This window comes from Coenobita brevimanus, chromosome 6, assembly GCF_032717465.1.
Source record: "Coenobita brevimanus isolate Jiangsu-jjx chromosome 6, ASM3271746v2, whole genome shotgun sequence".
NCBI lineage: Eukaryota > Metazoa > Arthropoda > Malacostraca > Decapoda > Coenobitidae > Coenobita > Coenobita brevimanus.
Window position 1 is genome coordinate 65,946,554 of NC_136959.1, and position 22,152 is coordinate 65,968,705.

At 40.8% G+C, this 22,152-nt stretch overlaps 1 protein-coding gene across 1 annotated transcript; it reads left to right on the forward strand.

Annotated features, from left to right (window-relative positions):
* The first annotated feature begins 435 nt into the window (after positions 1 to 435).
* On the forward strand, positions 436 to 21,208 carry U2A (small nuclear ribonucleoprotein polypeptide A'-like U2A). Its single transcript, XM_080274409.1, has 6 exons — positions 436 to 599; positions 8,004 to 8,151; positions 15,171 to 15,363; positions 19,167 to 19,332; positions 19,885 to 20,019; positions 20,788 to 21,208. The coding sequence occupies exons 1-6, from the start codon at positions 518 to 520 to the stop codon at positions 20,814 to 20,816; spliced, it is 753 nt and encodes a 250-aa protein (XP_080130535.1). The 5' UTR covers positions 436 to 517; the 3' UTR covers positions 20,817 to 21,208.
* The last annotated feature ends 944 nt before the right edge of the window (positions 21,209 to 22,152 follow it).

A 22,152-nucleotide genomic window follows, 5' to 3' on the forward strand; every position in this document is an offset into this window, starting at 1 on the left:
CTGACTGTCAAATGGAAATCCTGTGTCCGAATGCCTGTTGGTCATGTATTTGCCTATAGAAAACAACAATTATTTGCGTAAATGTTCATGTTTAGCTGTTAATTCTTTCTTGCTATTCTTGTAAATTATTCTCTCTTCTTCAGGAATATACCAAGGCCAAAGTATATGGTTGCAAGGAAAACTAAATCAATTGGCTTCATGCAATCGGGTTCATTGTTTTGATGTTATTCCCACAAGGCAACAAAAGCAAGGCAGCGCAATGCGTATTTCTCAGTACGTAATGTAGTTTGACTTAATGGACAATTTATGAGTGTAATAGCATAAAATTATTTATGTTTAAGAATTTGATGTGTGCTTTGCTCATAAGAGTTTGTTTACTGACACCATTAGAAAACCTAAATGAAAGTGAACCAAACAAATTTGAGATGTAAACAAACGTTGTCACGCTGCATGTAGTGTTGACCGTCCTCATTTTTTTGTTTTGTTCCCAGCAATTATTTGTACTTAATTTGAAAACATGGTGAAATTAACTCCCGAGCTTATACAGCAGTCAGTTCAACATATCAACCCACTTCGTGATCGGGAATTAATTCTTAGAGGTACGCTTTTTCTTTGGCACCTCCAGCGGGCACGCGAGGGCATGAATTTAAGTTTCTTAGCTCTTATAGGTCTTTAGAGGCTAGGAGGAGGTTCTTCTCGATTAGGTGCGTCAGTCTGTGGAACTCTTTGCCTGCTGATACTGTTGCTCTGAGTTCAATTTACTCATTTAAGTCAGCCTTACATTCATGGATAGGCCCTCTATCAGTTTCCTGCCTAGACTCACACCTAACCTTTTCTTTTAGCTCTCGGCCCCCACAGACCACTGACCATTAACCCACCTTTCCTCTCTGTGTACCCTCCTTTGAAATTTCTCTATTCACTGTAGTATTAAGAGAATTTCTCATTAATACTGTACATTTTGTGGTAAATTTTTAGAAGTAACCAACGTTTTCTTTTATTATTATTTTTATGGTTTCCAATGCAAATTACCGTGTTTTAACTAGTTTTGACCTTCATTTTTTAGGGGAAATCCCCCTTTTGTAATTTTGAGAAAGATTTCCAAAAGTGGGTTTATCCCCACAAATCAAGATCAAAATTAATTGAAAGCACACTAATCTGCATTAAACTAACCCAAACTAACCTAACCTAACCTAACCTAACCTAGGGCCTGACATAGACCGAGTGCACACGCCTGCACCAGCCAATATGGTGCGACATTCATCCGTTACTGAGCGACAGCCTAATCTAAGCCACTATATGACTACCCCTACAAAATTAGCTCCCCCAACTCAAACTAGGCTTACAAGGTAAGTCTTGGTTAGAATAGTTCAGGGACATGATATAATGAAAATCGGTAACGTTGGTTACTTCTAAAGTTCTACCCATTTTGTTAGTATTATTGTACTCTGCTTAAGGTACATAACTCAGTCTTTCCCATTGATAATATTAGATTACCTTTGCTGTCTCATTTGACTGGCATGCCTGCAGATTTGTGCTGCCCTTGTTTTCCTCAATGCGGCTCCCCTCATTGCCTAATTAACCAGTGCTAAAAAAGGTAGCCAACCAGGTGAGCTGCATGACTGCTATTTGTTGAGTGTAATGCTGAATCTGCCCAGTAATGTAATTTTTCAGTCGTCTGAAGTTTCAAGCTTCTGTATACGTTCTTAAAAATGCATGTAGTTCAGATACAATGATAGAGAAACAGGTATGAAGTGAAATGCAATTTTTTTTTCTTTTTTTCTTTTAAGGATCACTAAAATAATCTCTCATCCAGAAGCATTTCACAGGGTAGCATTTTACCTGCATACGTAGGTAGATTTAAAATGAGGACAGACTTTACAGTATTTTGAAGTTTCTATATATTAGCATTGTTAAACAAGAACATTTGCCCCCAGCAGTATCATACTGTAGTGTAGATGGTAGCAGGCTTTTCAGTACATTTTGCATGTATGCTGGTGTTCTGTTCATGTTTTATTAAAGTACGAAGATAGTAATGCAGTATCTCCAAGTTTCCTATTAGAATCAAGTGTTGGCAGGATTGTTTATTTTTAATACAGGTAAATATAGATATAAATGACAGTGATACAGCGATTTGAGCTGTTTTCTGATAGACCTGCACTCATGGAAAATAATTTTAGTATTAGATACATGCCATGTGATTAACATTTGATTTTCAATTTAAAAAAATTTTGAGGAATAAATGAAATATACCGGTACCTACTTAATGATATTACAGAAAGCTGCCTGACTGCCTCCAGTAGCATGTTTACTGTTGATCCCACTGACTGGACGTGATTTCAGCATGCCAGACAAACTCAGATGTTTACAATTTGAATTAATTCTTTACTGAATGGGTGTGACCTTTCCATATTTTCTATTGAAATGAATCTTTTACGGGTTCTGTCTGTTTGTCTATTACCAGATGCCTCAATCCCATAAGGGGTGGCCACAAACAAATCGCCTCCATGTCACCTCGTCCATTGCCACTTCAGTGCCTTGCTCCCAGCCCACACCCTTCTCTTTCATATACCTCTCCACTCCATCCCGCCATCTCATCCTCAGCCTCCACCTCACTCGTGTACACTCTCCTCATTAGTCTCTTGCTCTCCATCCTTTCCACATTGCCAAACCACCTCAATGTACAGTAGAACCTCTCTCATTCGGACTATATGGGGGGAAGGGTTGTCCGAATTAGCAGATTGTCCGGACCATCAGGGTAATATTACTCCAGTTCATACCAAACTCTATCTACATATGGTATGTTTGTTAATTATTAACATATGTGACATATGTCAACCCTACGTAACTGCAAAAGATGAAAGGATACTAAAATAACAAAACTAATCATGTACGACAGTTTTGTATTGCATAATTTACAGGTAAGGCCATGACAAGAAACTAGCCTACATTTTAAATTGTAGTAAGTGACTAAGGCCCGTGTAGGCAAAAAAATAAATTAATTAATTAACTGTAATATTTGGAATAAAAATAAAACTTATGTAGGCAAAAAATACATTGTCATCTCTGGCATATTGATAACACCCATATGGGCAAGAAGCTAATGTTTGATGTACAAGTAAAGCACATTTAAGTACAAAAAATAACCTACAGTAATCACTAAACACTGCAGAATATTCTGACCCATTGTTGTGTAAGCAAACTCCTCCTTTTAACACCTTTATTCATTACAGAAGCTACACTTGCATTAAGGGGCATTGTAAGGAGGATTAACTTTAGAAATACAATGTAAAAATATAAATGGTTGGTGAACTAGTTGATGGAACGAATGATAGCGTGTGTTGAAATAGGCGCCCATGTTGCGACCTAGCGTGATCCGAGACTAAACGAATGACGATCGCTTTCCGCGCCGATACTGAAAATGACTTTAGAATTACTTTCAACATATTTTTGGAGCTTATTATTTTTAAATTTTGTCCGGATTAACAGAAATCCGGATTAAAGGGGTCCGGACCAAAGAGGTTCTACTGTATTTCTCCTAATGCAAACCACCACAGTGTATTTCTTCTAACGCTTTCTATTACATCCGCATCCATGCCACAGTACTATTTCACATCCTCATTTGTCAGTCTGTCTCTTCATGTAACTCCACATGCTCTTCTCAGTTACCAGTAACTCATTTCCTCTGCTGTCACTCTTGACTTGTGTTCTTCCAACAAGTTCCAAGCTTCGTTTCCCTATTTTTGAATTGGTATCACAATACTGTCATGCAGTGACTTTTTTTTTTTTTTTTTTTTTTTTAATGCTCACTCCCCTGTTCCTTATTACTGTTTTCAAAGAACCAGCAACCTTTTATCCCTGTTGTATCCTTTCAAGCACTTCACCCTCTAAACTTTCATCCTTACTCATGACACAACCCAGGGACTTAAAAGCACTCACATTTTTTCCATTTCCTCCTCATCCAGCCTCACTACATTCCATGACTTCATTTCTCTTAAAGACCACAACTTTACTTTTCCCTACATTCACCTTTTGATTCCATTTCTTACACACACTCCCAAACTCATTCACCAAGCCTTGCAGTTTCCCTTTGTCTTTGCTTAACAATACAGTATCATATGCAAACAACAGTACAGGGAGCTTCCAAATACTGCCCTCTCTCATTAGAGTTGCTCCAACATTCACTACTCTACCTTGTATCTCATTTATAACCCTGTCCATATACAGATTGAACAACCATGGGTACCTGACGTATCCCAAATTCTAACTTTCAAATAGAAAAATTCACTCTGTTCGCTATCCACTAGCCCTGCAGCCTTACCACCCTCATACATATGCTTCACAGCATTCAACAACTTTCCATTTACTCCATATATCCTTAATACATTCCAAATTCCTCTCACAGGTTACTTGTTATTATTCCTGGATTACCACAGCTACTGGGAAATTTTATAAACTTAACTCTGAAAGGTATAAATCAGGATTTGGAATGTGTAGATATTCCGCTAATGTCTGCCAGTAGCCAGCTGTATTAAAATTTCCTTATGCGCATTTTTAAATTTGAAGCTGACTGTCAGATGCAGGTGAGTTAGGTTGTATTAGGTATGGTTTAGCCAGGTAAGGGGTGGTTAAATCATTAAGTTTCCCATTGCTTTGACACGGGATACACTGACATGTCCATTCAGAGCAATGGTTGGTAAACAGCATGGTCAGTCAGAGAGATCGTTGGTAAACACTCCCACAGGCAACATGGCCGCTTCTTTAAATACCCCAGAATAGGCATGTTTTGTCTTTTTCCAATCATTTCTTGCAGCCACAATGGGACAGTTAACTATCTGTGTTGCATATGTACCAAAATTACTTACCTTGAGATCGGGAGTTTGTTAAAATATATGGTAGGTGGAATCGCCGTGCCTGTTTAGTAAAGAATTACTCAGTTCTTACTTGATGTAGTGCTGCCTACTTCTTCCTTAGCCTTTATCATTCTTTTTTTGTGCTTACCCTCCTCTCTTTCTATTTCTCCCATCTTTCCTGTCACTTCTTATTGCTTTTCTTTCCTTTACGGATGGCTTTACTTTGAGTGACAAGCCAAATGGTTTCCTGTAAGCCAAGAAACCATTTACATCGCTGGGTGGTAACCACATAACCAAACCATACGTGCACCCTACATGTCAACAAGTAGGTTGGTGGAGGGTTAGTGCCACTCTCCATAAAACAAATAACTCAAAGTCAAATGGCCTTTCCTTATGGGGTTATGGCATCTGGCAATAGATAGATAAAATCATAAATAGCAATGGATGCCTAACTTGAGTTGTTGGAAGCTAATTAGGGGGCTTCACCCCCCAGGCCCCCAGTTATTACAACTTGCCTCAAAGCATGCAAACTAAAATGTGCATTAGGTAAAACTTGCACCAAAACAGTATTGTGCCTTAAGAGCATTCGTTAATCATGACGCACTCGGCAGTCGTCACACAGTGATGCGTTGGCAAAGGCAGATGCAGTCATAAAACAAATCTTTATGTGCATTGCAGGGGAGGTATCCATTAAAATTTGGTACAAGTTAGCAGGGTTGGCATTGATTAAATCAGATTGATTTAATCATGTGACTAAATCATTGATTTTTTTTGCTTAAAAAAAAAAAAGATTTTTTATATATATTTATTTTGTTATTATTTTTTTTTTTTAATCTAAAAGTTAACAAAAATAAATCTGAAGGTTTGTAAAAGTTGTGCATAACTTTGTGTTGGCATTCATTTATTCAGATACTTAAGCATTAAGTTAGCAGATTTTGGAGATTGATGCCATTAGAAATTGCTACATTGTATGACAGAAAATATTTTTACATTTGTATAACTAAGTATTGAAATTATTTGTACTCCTGAAAAAATGAGCCATAAATCAAAAACCAAAGCCATAAGACTAGGTAGGCTATGCTTGGTCACTTAAGGCCATGTCATAATAATAGCAGCTTAAGATTTTTCTGTGTGGTAATATAATCAGCTTTGGAGTATGCGGTCTTGATTACCACTGGCAACTCAGCCTTAACCAGTAGTGTAAAGACAGGACTTGAACAAGTATGTATCTGGATCCTGGGCAATGGCTTTCAGCCTGAACCATCAGTGTATAGACAGGACATGAAGTTAAATACAGGGAGTCCCCGATAAACGAAGCCCCAATATATGAAAATTCGAAGGTATGAAAGTGAAAAATACAGTATAGGAGAAATTCCCGTATATGAAAGGCATATGCTTTGATGGTATGAAAAGCGCTACAAGAAAACGATTCAAATTTGGCGCGTGACCAGCCGCAGTGCCACTATCGTTGTAAGGTGAGGCAAGCAACTACCTCCGCTTCGTCCCAGTTTGTTCCTGCTTCCCAGCTGTGTAGTGCGTGCCTTCTGTACTCCAAGCATCTTTTGCATCTTGCATCATGCCACCCAAGCATCCTTTACCTTCATCATAACCTGTGGAGCCTCTCAAGAAGAAGCAGCACCGAACCTGACACTGGAGTGCAAGCTCGAAATTATCAAGAGGCACGAGAAAGGCCAGGGCGTGAGTGATGAGATCAGGCATCACCTGTATATACTGTACGGTACTGTTTTGTATTTTCTATCTATCTATCTATTTCAGTAATTTGATAAATAAACAACTACTTAAAGTTGATTTAGGTTTTATTAACATCTAATATACAGTACTATAGCAGTATCCGTGTGTCTGTGTGTGTATTTTGGGCAGCCGAAACTACACATTCAAATCGCACAAAAATTGGCACAAAAATCGCAAAAAATTCGCTGATGTGAAAAAACTTGGTCCCATCACGATTGAAAAACTTTTACTATATTTAATGAGCGATCAAAGTTTGACCCGAAAACGCCACTCCCAGCGCCTGGTCGGTTGCTGTGGCCAAGTGGTTAATATCTCAGATGTATGGGTTCCATCGTGCAAATAACACGATCAGTTGGTTAGCCACAAAAAATTCAAGTGACAACATTAGACTAGAACAGCACAGTGCGAGAGCCCTCCGCAGGAGCAAGTGCAAGAGGGCCTGAAGGGTCTGCGAGCACTTGTTTATACTGTAGATATAGTACAAAGTAGTTAGTTGACAGATTTTGGGAGGCTCCTGGAATGCATCTCCTCATTTCCTGAAGTTTCTTATGGGGAAAAATGCTTCAGTGTATGAAAAATCGATATACGAAAGATTTTAAAGGTAACTAACCTTTTTGTTTATTGGAGACTCCCTGTATTCAGTATACTGCTTTTGAAATATTAGCTATATAATAAACAGAAAAATCTGATAAATAATTTTTTTTTTTTTTTTTTTTTTTTTTTTTTTTTTTTTTTTAAATATAAAAAGAATCACCAATCCTGCAGGTTTACATACTGTATATAGGTCTATCTGTCTATCTATTGCCAGATGCCATAATCCTGTAAAGAGTGGCCACAAACAAATCGCCTCCATGTCGCCCTGTCCCCTGCCATTTCCCTGCCCTACTCCCAACTCACACCCCCCTCTCTCATATACCTCTCCACTCCATCCCTCCATCTCATCCTTGGCCTCCCCCTCCCTCTCCCCCCTCCATCTCATCCTTGGCCTTCCTCTCCCCCCTCCACCTCACTCACATAAGCTCTCTCTCTCTCTCTCTCTCTCTCTCTCTCTCTCTCTCTCTATATATATATATATATACAGTATATATATACACTGTATATAAGTATCTCAAGATATTTCAGTAAATTTTTACCTTTACACCAACTCCCTGGTGGTTTTTCTTGGTTGGAGTTTTTTGAAAGGTAGAAATAAACCAATATTTCAGTTGTTAGACAGTATTTGATGTTATTTATTAGTTTTGGTTGAACTTGCTATAATGTACAGTATATGTTGCATATTTTCTTGCCAAGTCTCTTTATAATTTGCTTTGCCTCTGATTTATCTTGTTTTTTTGGAGTCTGATGTCTAAAATGAATATATATTGATTAGCTGTACAGTACTTTTAGCCACCTATTTTTCAGGTTACAAGATTCCAGTGATTGAGAACCTTGGAGCCACTTTGGATCAGTTTGACACATTTGACCTGAGTGATAATGACATCAGGAAACTTGATGGGTTTCCACTTCTGAAAAGACTTAAATCTTTGCTCCTGAATAATAACAGAATTGTGTAAGTATATATGATTTGTTTATCTATCTGTATTTATATATATATATATATATATATATATATATATATATATATATATATATATATATATATACATATATATATATATTTTTATACAGTACCCTCGCGTCCAACACGGTAATGTTGTCATGCATGGGTCACGTGTTGGACCAAAAACGTGTTGGACTAACAATAGAGCTTATGGGGAAAAATGAATTATGTCAGCAACCCTAGGAAAAGTCACCCTAAATACCTACCATATACCTATAAATATATTGGTACTATTGTAATTATAATAAATGGTACTGTGCTATGAATGATAACTAACCTTTTAGGATAGTGTTGGTGGCCATGCTGGGAATGGAAGGTGGTATCCAAGGCTGTAGGTAGTCCTACTGGGTCCCCGGAGGATGGCTGCTGGCGTCACTAGCGGGTAATGGCTGTTGCTTCTTCTCAACCTCCCTCATAAATCCTTCGAAATCACACTTAGAATCACTATCTTCGTCCACAGCCATGGAAGCTCCTGCTTCTGCCTGTCCTAGCAATCTGTAATCCTCAGCAAAGGGCATGCTTCTCACACTGTTGCCAGAGCCCCGTCTCATGACTGTGGAAAGTGGTCGCTGTCGCTGACTCGGTAGAGAATAAGGAGAAGCAACTTTGTTTATAAACTGGTACACACGCCGATGAGAAAGGTTTAAAAACGATTGATATTTATTTTAAAATATTAATATGTATTCAGTGTCAGGCTAAATATTCAATGCTGTAGTACGATACATTCTCTGTCGAGTCGCCTGGGTTTTGGTCACACTGTTTTCCCCGTCATATCCTCGGCAGGAATCCATCCAGATGAATTCCAAATGCCCGTGGTATCGTCGGCAATTTTACCACATTACCGTTCCGATTTACCATTGTATCCTCGGCAAACCTGGTATGAAGTGCCGTGTGATAGCCTTCGGCTGCCAGGATCTTGTCTTGGTTTTTTATTATGGTCCTCACGTTGGCTTCATTCATGTCGTAGGCCCTGGCAGTGTCAACTTTCCTCTCCCCTTTCTTCTTCCTCTCGATGCTTTCTAGCTTGGTGGCCTGAGGGAGGTGTCGACGCTTCTTGGGGTTCTCAGAAGGCTTCCTAGGCATCGTGAGCAGGGTACAATGCAGTAACAACGGCAGAAAATGCAGCAAGAAAAAAGCACCTTCCAATGCGAATTATGCGACTGAGTGGCGCTGTGGCGAGAGAAATTTAAACAAAACTTCACGTGACAGCAGAAGCGTTTTTAATTGGGCGGCATCACGATCACGTCATGATAACGGGCTGGGAAGGCTACTTGATCAGAAGTTTTCATTGGCTATCATCATCATGGGAATGCCCAGTATGACTGTGTTGGACCGAGGGTGATCGTGCTTGAGGTGAACTCTGCGGATTTCGCCCACTTCTCGGAGCTGTGTGCGTGTTATGCAAACACACTCGTGTTGCAGTAATTAAATCGTATTAAATAATACTAATTAATTGCTCTCCGTGCTGGACGTGAATCGTGCTGAACTAACGCGTGTTGGACGCGAGGGTACTGTATATATATATATATATATACATATATATATATATATATATACATATATATATATATATATATATATATATATATATATTATATACACCAGTCTTTTCCAACCCTTTCGTGACAAGATCAAACCTGAGTCAGTTCAAATTATGGCGGGAATGCATTTACGACCTATGCCATCATATATATACTGTATACACAGTATATAGGTCAGTATATATATATATATATATATATATATATATATATATCATTTTTCCTTTCACGGGGAAAGGAAAAATATGATATTTACTGTGGCAAATCAAATGAAGAGGGATAATCGGGATATTATAGGTGAGCAGTGTGTGAAGAATGATGAAGGAAGGGTAGTGGTGAACAGTGAGGATATTAAAGATGCATGGAGAGAGCATTGTAGCCGATTGTTGAATGATGAGTTTGACTGGGACAGGGAAGGTTTGGAGCCAGCAGATCCAGTGTTTAGCCCTTGGCCTTTGATTGATGCTGCAATTGTGAGTGAGGCAATAGTCAGGATGAAGGTGGGGAAGGCAGCATGTGTGTCTGGATTGACTGCAGAAATGTTGAAGGCCTCAGGAGGTATAGGGGTGGGGTGAGTCACTGACCTGATAAATATGATTATGAGTGTGTTGTCCCAGATGATTGGCTGAAGAGTGTAATTGTAAATGTGTATAAAGGGAAGGGTGATGCCCTGGAAAGAGGAAATTATAGAGGTATAAAGCTTTTAGATCAGATAATGAAGGTAATGGAGAGTTTTAGAAGGTATGATTAGAGAAAGAGTGAATATTGATGAGATGTACTTTGGGTTCATGCCAGGTAGGGGGACCACTGATGCCATATTCATTTGTTTGACAGCTTCAGGAAAATACATTGGTAAGAAAAGGGATCTGTATTTTGTTTTTGTTGATTTGGAAAAGGCCTTTGACAGAGTCCCTGGAGAGGTGGTGAAGCTGGCAATGAGAAAGCTTGGCTTGGAAGAGTGGCTGGTTAAGGTGGTTATGGTAAGAGTGAATGGAGATTTGAGTGATGAGTTTTCCATGAATGTTGGTGTATTTCAGGGGTCAGTTTTGAGTCCCATGTTGTTTATCATGGTACTCTAAGCCCTCTCACGTGACTTCAGAAACGGACTCCTGTGGGAGATGTTGTATGCTGTTGATTTGTTGTTGAATGCAGAGAACGAAAGGGAGGCTGAGGAAAGGTTTAGGAAGTAGAGAGATGGTGTGGGGCACAAGGGCTTAAGGGTAAATGCAGATAGAAAAAAAGTGATGATATCTAGGGTTGGGGCGGTACTGTCAAAGACGAGGGAGAGTGGCCATGTGCAGTTTGCCACAAGGGCGTGGGAAGTAATTCCATCTTGTGTGGTGTTTGTGATAAATGGGTACACATGAGATGTAGTGGTATCAGAGGTAGATTGTAAGATAATGCTGATTTTATGTGCACGGCGTGTCGGGGAGAGCAGGTGGAGATTGTCAGGCGTGAAAGGATTGAACTTGCTAGTGAATTTCTTGAGTGTATGGAGGAATTTTGTTATTTGGGAAACATGTTGTGTGCTGGAGGTGGGGCTGGAGCTAGCTCTGTGGCTAAGGTGAGAAGTGGTTGGAAGAAGTTCAGGGACCTGTCATCTCTCCTGAGGAGAGGACTCTCCCTACGTGCTAAGGGGTCTTTGTATGCAGCATGTGTTAGGAGTGTAATGCTGTATGGTAGTGAGACCTGGGCAGTAAAGGAGGGGGATATTCGCAGGCTCAGACGTACAGAAATGACAATGATTAGGTGGATGTGTAATGCATCCCTGCGTGCAAGGTCTGGGGGGGCTTGGTTTACGATGAAAGAGTTGAGATGTAGGATGGGACTGGAGTGTATTGGTGTTGTGATGAGGAGAGGTAGATTGAGATGGTTTGGACATGTGGAGAGGATGGGGGATGATAATTGGGTGAGGAAGATGAGAGGTATTAATATTGGGGTTGGGGTTATGAGGAGTAGACGAGAAAGACATGGGACGAGGTCATTAAGTGTGACCTCATGGTTAAGGGATTGAACAGGGAGGCTGCAATAGATCGTGCAGCATGGAGAGCCGTCATTAGGTGACCAAGGCCGACGCATGCATGTTGGAGCCTTTTAAAACGAAACAAAACTATATGTATATGTATAACAAGCCAAATGGTTTTCTGTACACCAGGAAACCATTTTCTATGCAGGGTGGTAACTATATAACCAAATTTTGGTGCCTGGTGGTTTAGTGAGTAATTATTGTGCTCCAGTCGGATTGAGCCAGTGAAGGTTTTTATCCAAGGGGTGGTTGGGGTTGATTGCCCATGTAATGCCACTCAGGGATGAGTGAGGCTGGTCACTCACATCTTAAATGTTGGGACCAACTGCTTGGCCCCGGGCTCCTACGCTCCTCATGGGACAATGTAGGATTGGATGATGGATGGATATATATATATATATATACATACAGTATATAGGCCAAGGATGAGATGGAGGGATGGAATGGAGAGGTATATGAGAGAGGGGGGTGTGAATTGGGAGCAGGGCAGTGAAATGGCAGGGGACAGGGTGATGTGGAGGCGATTTGTTTGTGGCCCCCCCCTGTACAAGGGATTAAGGCGTCTGGCAATATATATATATTTATATATACTGTATATCATCATCATCATCATCATCAGCCGTTTGAGTATCCACTGCAGGACCGTCCTATCCCAACTGAAGTCGGGAAGATACAGCCAATGTATCTCTACCAAGTGGCTTAGGCTGTCTGGTAGAGATTGTATGTAGGGTGAGAAGTGCTTGTAAGTGTAATTGTAGTGTTGGAGTGGCTTTGAATGTGTGTGTGGTTTGTGAACCAAGTGTAATCGGCCTGTGCAAGCCGACTGGGTGCAAGCATACTTTATAATAAACGACACTGGTTCAACCACAGCATCCCTTGTGTCTGCCAATGCAGTACATGGCCAGGTGAACACTCCCAAAGTTTATTACCCTGGCGGGGCGTGAACCCTGGTGGTACAGTGGTAGAGTGTGCGTTTCGTACACGGGTGAACAAAGGTTCGCGCCCCGCCAGGGTAATAAACTTTGGGAGTGTTCACCCGGCCACATACTTCATTGGCGGACACAAGGGGTGCTGTGGTTGAACCAGTATCGCATACTATAAAATATGCTTGCATCAAGCCAGCTTGCGCGGGCCAATTACACTTGGTTCACAGACTACACACACATCCAAAGCCACTCCAACAACACTACAATTACACTTACAAGCACTTCTCACCCTGCATACAATCTTTACCAGACAGCCTAAGCCACTTGGAAGAGATACATTGGCTGTATCGTCCTGACTTCGGTCGGGATAGGCTGGTCCTGCAGTGGATACTCAAACGGCTGCTGCTGCTGCTGATGATGATGATATATATATATGCTGTATAGAGATATAGATATTGCATGGTAAAGTACTGTGTATAATCTGTGTAATTGTAGTTACCAGTTGGATGATATTCCAGCTATTGTGGGATAAATAGTCATATGGGAGGTGGGTTCTACCACAAGACTCTACCGCAGTATAAAAGGAAAAGTTGCAAATAAGAATGCTAGAATTACAAAAGCATTTTCCTGTTAGGCACATTAAGAAAAATGTACTGTATTTGAGAGAAATAATTGAAAGAGTGCAATAGAGGTCTGAGAATTGTATAGAAGAGCAAGGAGGGTTTAGAAGTCAAACCCCCCCCCCCACTGCCAGAGCCATTCATAAATGTCCATGCCCTTAGCCGCGGGCAGTGCCAAATCTGTTTCCTAAACTGCCTAGGACTTTAAAAAATTGCCAAAATCAAAATATTGAGAGAGGCAGGAAATATTAACCAGCCATTCAGTTTTTAACTCCTATGCGCTAGGTGACGTGTATAGCTATCACAATTTTGGGCGTGGAGCAATGCCGGTTGATGTGTATAGCCGCAAGCGTCTTCCCGCTACCCTTTGAATTTTAACTTATCCTTACTCGTGGATGGGACCACCTGGAGACCTGAGGATACTTACATTTGAAAGAGGAAGAGTTGGTGAGTCTTATGTATCTTTAATTTTTTCTCTAGCTGTTATAGTTTGGCACATATTAGGATCTGAAGTAAGGGTATTTTTTTCCATCACGGATATCCCCTGTAGGGAGGAGCGTGCGACATCGGAAAACCCCCAGCATGTAGAGGTTAATGTGGCACGTTACGAGAGACCACTATGAGTCACCCAGAATGTGTCTCGTGTGAACGTCCTGCCCCTGCATCAGGTCAGCTTTGACCGCGTAAAAAAAAAAAAAAAAAAAAAAAAAAAAAATAATAATAATAATAATAATAATCAAAGTATTGAGAGAGGCAGGAAATATTTACCAGGAATTCAGCTTTGAATGTGGCACGTCACAGGAGACCACTATGAGTCACCCAGCGGGAGATATTGAGAGAGGTTGGAATTATATAACCTACCAAGGGTCAAGTTTTAATTGTGATGGGTCATATGAATCACTTAATGTGCATCCCATGTGGTCAACCTTGGGTCCCCCAGTCCTGGGACACGTTAGGAGCATCACCAGGGCATTTTCATCAGTATACCATGGCCTAACACCAAAGAAAACTGCCTGATCCCCTGTGGAGTGAAAGAAGTCAATGAGGTTTACTCGTGTGTTTCACCTGATAGGCATGGTCACATTAGGGGCCCAGAATCGACCTTCCTGGCTTCTGTGAGTACCGGTACCAATCTGGATGTTTTTACAAGTTTTACATCAAGCCTAACCTATCTAGGCTATAAAGAAAAAATTGAAAACCAGTTGGCACGGGGGAGGGGGGGGGGGGCAGAGGTGCTAAAGTCACCGGCAGAGGGGAAGTTAAAAGGTTGTGGCCATGTGGAGAGAATGGAGAATGAGAGGCTAGCAGAGTGTATGTAAGTGAAAGGGCTGAGAGGGAATGGGAGACTGAAGATGGGATGGAGAGATGTATGTGAGAGGGGGATGTGAGTATGGAAGAGGGCAACCTGATGGCAAAGGAAAGGGTGACATGGAGACAATTTGTTTGATGCCATCCATTTTAGGATTAGGCTTAAAGCATCTGGTAATAGATAGAAAGGTATGAAAGGTGAAAAGCATTTAATGAAGATTTGCTAAAATTTCAGTGGTTTGAATCATGCATGAATGATTGTGTGACACATTTCACTTGGTTTACTGTTGATAGTTTTCCCACTTTTTCTCTTTATTGCTTTATTCTACCTTCTCCCATTGTTAGTTGAGAATAAGGGTTGAGATGATTATGATGATGATGGATACTGAACTTAGGTACTGTATACTGTAGTTTATTTTTTCAAACAGCCAAATGGCAGGAGACAGGATGACCTGGATGTGATTTGTTTATGGCCATCCCCTCTAGGATTAAGGCATCTGGCTGTAGTTAGACAGGCTGAATGCAAACAATTGTTCTGTTATTTCAGGCGCATCTCTGAGTCATTGCCAGAATGTGTACCAGGACTACAGAGCCTCTACCTCACCAACAACTTGGTGCAAGAACTATCAGATCTTGATAGCTTGGCAGGCCTCAAGAAACTGGAGCATCTGTCCTTCCTTGGTAATCCAGTCACCACACGTGATCACTACCGGTTATATGTCATCAATAAATTACCTCAGGTACTGTTCTCTGCATTTTACTATATAATTACTCCTTCACTCTGGGGGTTCTTTCAAAGTAGATGATATAGAGAATATAGCCATGGGCTAAAGAAGTTAATTGAACTTTAATGAAACCTAAAGCCTGTAATTTGTTTCAGTTATTAATTTGTAGAAGCTTAGAAATGTTCTTAAATTAATTGCTAAATAGGGTCTTTTCTTAATGTTGGTATCAGTTTGGTGTCACGAATATAAGCCACAGAGTACTGTATATGTTGCAGGAAAATATTGTATGTTTTTAGCCTGGAGAGAATGTAAACATCAGAGTACACTATATATTGCAGGTAATCCACACTCAGCTATTTATCCAACATTTCTCTTCCTCTGCTACCAGTTAGCATTGGTAGCATGCACCACTACATGTTCTGATAATTTTATCTGATTCCTAGACAAGTATGTTTGTTTCGTTTCATTTTTGAAGGCTCCAACATGCTTGCAAGCATTGGCCTTGGTCACCTAATGGCAGCCCTCCATGCTGCTCGATCTCTTGCAGCTCGCAGTGCAGTCCCTTATCCCTGAATGACCTCGTTCCAGGTCTATTTCAGTCTTCCTCTCGCAACCCTACCTCTAACATTAACACTTCTCACTTTCTGCACCCAGTTATCATCCCCCATCCTCTCCACATGCCCAAACCATCTCAGTCTACCATTCCTCATCACAACATAAATACACTCCAGTTCCATTCTACCCCTCAACTCCTCCATTGCAAGCCTAGCCCCTCCAGGCCATTCACACTCAGGGATGCACTGCACATCCACATAATCATGGTCATTTCTGTATGTTTAGCCTGCAAATATCCTCCTTCACTGCCCATGTCTCACTGCCTGCCCAGGTCACAATAACATTACACTCCCAACACATATACAAAGCTTCTTTAGTACAGAGGGAGAGCCTTCTCAGTGTCAGGAGAGGCAACAGCTCCCTGAACTTCTTCCAGTCACTTCACACTCAATCCATAGAGCTAGCTCCTGCCCCACCTCCAGCACATAACATCATCATCATCATCCAGGCATCCTTTCCCACCCTAGGGCAGGGTGAGGAGTAGCAACGTCCAGTCCAGTGGGGTGCATTTCCATTCACTCACCATTCAATTCCCTGAAATCTTTGCTCTGTGTGATACACAAAAAATATTCACCACGTTCTGTAGCCTCACATAAATGTATCCAATAGAGCCAATCCAGACGCTGTCACGTTAAAAGGGGTTCCAAATCCATGATCATGCACTTCTCACAATATTCATTCAGCCAGCTCGATCGCTTGTCAGTCCCCTAGCCTCACCGACTTCCAAACCTCTCTTCCTCACATACTCAACCACCATATCTCTCCACATTCTCCTTGGCCAGCCTCGCCTCCTCCCTCCTTCAGATTCACTCAGATACACCTTTTTCATCACTCTATTGTTATCCATTCTCTCCACATGACCATACCATCTCGGTACACTCTCTTTGGTTCTGGTGTCCACAGACTTCCTCACTCCAAATCTTTCACAGATCATATTATTTTGTATCCTTTCGACTCTCTGTACTCCACATACATTCCTCTGCAGTCCCATCTCCACTGCTCTCATTCTTGACTTCATTTTCATGCCACACCATAATATTTCATCCATATGTTAAAGTTGGCACTAACACTCCTTCATGTAAGCCTCGTGCAGCAGCAACACTCAAGCCTCTGTTTCTTATTCAAGGTCTTCATCGCACTAGCTACTTTTCTTCCTTGTGTCACTCTACTTTCCATGTCTTTTGTGCATTTTCCTCTATTTTCTATCACTTTACCTAGGTACTGTATTTGAACTCTCACCAATTCCAAAGTCTCCCCATTCACTGTAACATGAAACTGGGAGTCACCTTCTCTCTCAGGAACCATCACTTTACATTTTTCTACATTTACTCTCAAGGCACGATGCTTACGGACATTAACGAAACTCTGCACTTGTCTACCACATTCTTGTCCAGTATTTGCAAGTAGTACTGCATCATCAGCATTCAGCAGATTTGAGATATTCAATCCATCACCATTCATTACCAGCGCCATCCCCCTCTCCATGACTGATGTTTTACTTCTCTCATCACCCCATCCATATATATATATATATATATATTGAACAACCATGGGGACATCACACAACCGTGTTGCACACCGTCACCGATCCTGAACCATTCACATAGATGCCCATTTACTCTTACACATGCTTCACTACCATCATAAAAACTCTTGACGGCACCTAGCAGCTTACCATCTACACGATACATGCACAAAACCTTCCACAATCCTTCTCTGTGTACTTTGTCGTATGCTTTTTCCAGATCCATGGATGCCATAAACACCCCATAGTCCTTCTCACAAGCCTTCTTTATCATCAGTCTTACTACAAATTTTGATCCACATGTTACGTCTCCCAAATAACAAACTCTTCCACACACTCACAAGGCTCACCAGCAGTTCAATCTTTTCATGCCTGACAATCTCCACCTGCTCTTCTGCTCTTCCCAACACACCGCACACATGAAATCAGCATTATCTCGCGGTCTCTACTACATCTCTTATGCACCCACTTATCACAGACACTGCACAAGATAGAATTACTTCGTACGCCCTTGTGGCAAATTGCTCATGGCCACTCTCCCACTTCTTTGACAATACTGCCACCAGCCCTAGATACCATCACGTTTGTTTTATCAGCATTTACTCTTAAGCCTTTGTGTCCCATACCATATCTCCACTAACTAAATCTTTCTTCTGCCTCCCTTTCATTCTCTTCAGTCAACACCAAATTATCAGCATACAACATCCCCCATGGGAGTCCATTCCTGAAATCATGTGAGAGGGCTTCAAGTACCATGATAAACAACAAAGGGCTCAGAACTGACCCTTGATGCACAGCAACATTCCCAGAAAACTTATCACTCAAATCACCATTCACCCTCACCTGTGTGTGAGCACCCACATACATGGCCATAACCACCCTAACCAGCCACTCCTCGATCTAGGCTTTCTCATTGCCCATTTCTCCACTTCTCTGGGGACTTTGTCAAAGGCCTTTTCCAAATCAACAAAAACAACGTACAGTTCCCATTTCTTTCCAATATATTTTTCCTGAAGCTGTTGAACAATTAATGCTTGGCCTGGCATAAACCCAAACTGCATCTCATCAGTATTCACTCTTTCTCTAATCATATGTTCCAAAACTCTCTCCATTACCTTCATTTTCTGGTTGAAAATTTTTATGCCTTTATAATTTCCCCTTTCCAGGGCATCACCCTTCCCTTTGTACACATTAACAGTTACACTCTTCAGCCAGTCGTCTGGGACAACACACTCATATACTGTACAGTAAAAGTACAAGTTAATCTTTGGACTCTTTAAAATTGTTATCATGTGCTGTTGGTGTGGATACATTAATAAATGTACATGATCAAAAACATATCGGGTAGGAGGGTACGATGATATCAAATGATCAATATAGCTTGTGTAGTCCTTGGAAACTTAATTGATTATAAGCTGAATATGCATCCAGTAACAACATTAACCATAAAATGTCACAAGAAACCTTCTCTGACATACTTACATAAGCATGTAAGACAGCATGGGAGTCCATCTTCCGTGGCATCAAATTGTATCAGGCCAAACGTGCACCAATACTTTTTTGATCGTGTGTACAGTAAGTTACTGACCCACCTGAAAAATAAATTGTTATAGTTTGCAGTGTTGTTGGTTAGGAGGAGGAGGAAGAGGGTGGTAACTCAGTAGATAACCTTTCCCAGGTACGTGTGCTGGACTTCCGACGTGTGCGATTGAAGGAGCGTGAGATGGCTCGTAAACTGTTCAAGAGTAAGCTGGGGAAGGAGATTCAGAAGGAAGCCAAAAAAGCCAGAACATTTGCTCCTGGTGGAGGGGCACCTGGCAGCATTGATTCACGACCTCCCATAGGTTTGCAACAACATTCCATAGTCCCATTTCTCGTGTGTGCACATACATGTGTTTGTGTACACACGTGCACTTGTGGCTGTTTTGAATTGTTTCAGTCATATAGTCAAGATTTCAAGAAACTAGCATATTTTAGAGTTGGTTCCGTGATGAGTCTTGGTACTTTCTTAACTATATTTGAGGCTATCGGTATACTGGTACTGAATTTCAAGATTAGTTTCAAATTACCAGAAGTTTGCTTTTTGATGATAATTTAGAGTACCGTATTTCATATGATGTATTGTGGTCATTCTGTCTTACCTTTAATCATACTCTCCTCTCCATGTGTGATATTATAATCTCCAAATTTTGTCACAGTATGCTGGCAAAAGTCATTTTTATTTACAACAGCTTTTAAAGGGATGCATGGTCGATGGATTATAAGGTATAGTAGATATTTTTATTTGGCTTAAAATTGTGAACAACATGAAATCAGTATTGTTATTAATATTTTTGAACATTATAACAAAACAGCCTGAAATAGAGATTACCTGTGTCTCTTGTGGCCATTCTCAGGTCAGATGAGTGCAGAGGACCAGGCAGCCATTAGACAGGCCATCTCCAATGCCCGGTCCATGGAGGAAGTGGAGCGACTGCAACACATGCTGCGCACTGGCAACATCCCTGGACGAAACCACCCACATAAGCGTAGTCAGTCCCTTTCTTTCTACTGTACTGGAATTTTGATGGTTTGCTTTAACAGTGAATGAATGTATGGCCCATTTCACTGGGCATTTTGTTGATAGCAAATTATAACGCCATCATTATGGTGATGCCACTTTGTATTTTACTTTTCTTATCTCATGCAGTTTTACTTAATATATGAAAACCTCACAGTGAAGGAGATAATAACGGCTACATCTGACTGCTTCAGCTTGAAAAGTCTCCTAAGCTGAATAGATTGGTGTTAGTTCGAGTAATACAAAAACTGCCATCATATAAGAGGTTAATGCTTTCCTTCTATTATCTTGTTCTTCCCATGCCTTTGATATACAGTAATTTTGGAATTTGGATTGAGATGATGTGGACTAGTTATCTGGTATTTGTAAAAACATAAGTTTTGAAACAGGGCCCAGAATTGACTCAAATGTGATGTCACTTTTTGTGTTCAAAAGGAATAGGAATAAGTTGACTGTGAAAAAAGCAGACACTATCTATCTATCTCTCTATCTATTGCCAGACGCCTCAATCCCGTTTGGGGTGGCCACAAACAAATCGCCTCCAAGTCGCCCTGTCCCCCGCCATTTCACTGCCCTGCTCCCAACTCTCACCCCCCTCTCTCATATACCTCTCCACCCCATCCCTCCATCTCACCCTCGGCCTCCTCCTCCCTCTTACCCCCTCCACCTCACTCACATACACTCTCTTTGTCAGTCTTTAATACTAAATTAAGTAAACCATCATTCTTTTTCTTCCCAGGGCACCCAGATGAAGAAGAGGATGAATGAGGGTATAGGAATGGTCCCAGCACATCCCTTCCTAGTATGTTTAAGAATAGCTTATAAATTCATGGTGTGATTATTATTTTTTAAATTTATTTATGTACTTTTTGACAATTGGGTTTAGAAGATACTTTTTTTTTTCTCATTGCTTTAAGTTAATAGTACTAATGATTACAGTATTTTCAGTCAGTTCTTCTCATGCACTTGGTAAGTATGTTGTCTTAAGTATCATAACTGCAATACCGTGTTGTGCGACAATGTTAACGGTGGTAAGAACAGATACAGAGGCACACCACTTGTGACAGTGTTGATCACTGAAACATATTAAATTATTTACTTCAGTATTTTCCAAAAATTTTAGGCTGAGGAGCAACACTTCAGGAAATAAAAATATTTTAAGGTCATGTTTACTTTTATAGTTTGTTTCCCCATCTTAAACATGTATCCTTCAGTGCACTTGAATTAACTATGACAATTACCTCCCCGCACTAATTACAATAATCTAATCTAATCTAAAAATGATGCTATGCTTCCTCTTGAGGAATATCTGTATTGGAAATGGCTGTAGTACAGTTGATGTTTTCTATGGACCAGAAGCTGAACCAAGTGCCAGAACCAGCTACTTACTTCCCAACAGTTGCTGGTAGCTGTTAGGCAAATATAAATTTGAGACGAATGTGAGAATTTCAGCTTGGACTTCGACTGTGTATAGATCAGTAAGTGGCTGTACTTGCGGCTGAATGTTTCCTACCTAAGAGTGATGATGTGTGTCCCGCTGTAAAGCTTGTAGCCACATTTCACGCTAATGGTAATACTGTTCCTCCCAGGGCTGTTGGTGGCAGAGGGGCATGAGAGGTTACAAATGTGTCAGCTCGAGATGTATGTATGTCAAGTTCAGTTTTGAGAAGGTGAAAATGGGAGTGATTGTAGTGTATGCACTTTGTGATAACAGGAGTGAGAAAGACAGGTTTTGGGATGAACTGGATGAAGCAGTGAGAGAAATGCCCAGGAGCTATAAAGTGATTGTAATTTGTGATATGAATGGAAGAGTAGGTACCGGTACTGGTTCTGAGGATGACATAACGAGTTGTAATGCATCACCAGGAGAAAATGATGATGGGAAGCAACTGAAGGATATGTTTCAGGAAAGGAGGTTGTGCATTTGTAACTCATATTTCAAACACAAAGATGCTCATAAATATACATGGTTTAGAGGGAACAGGGATCGTGAAAGGAGCCTGATTGATTACGTGCTTGTAGAGAGGTCAATGCTGGGAGAGGCTGCTGATACGAGCGCTGTGACAGGACGATGTGAAGGTCTGTCAGATCATATGATTGTGGT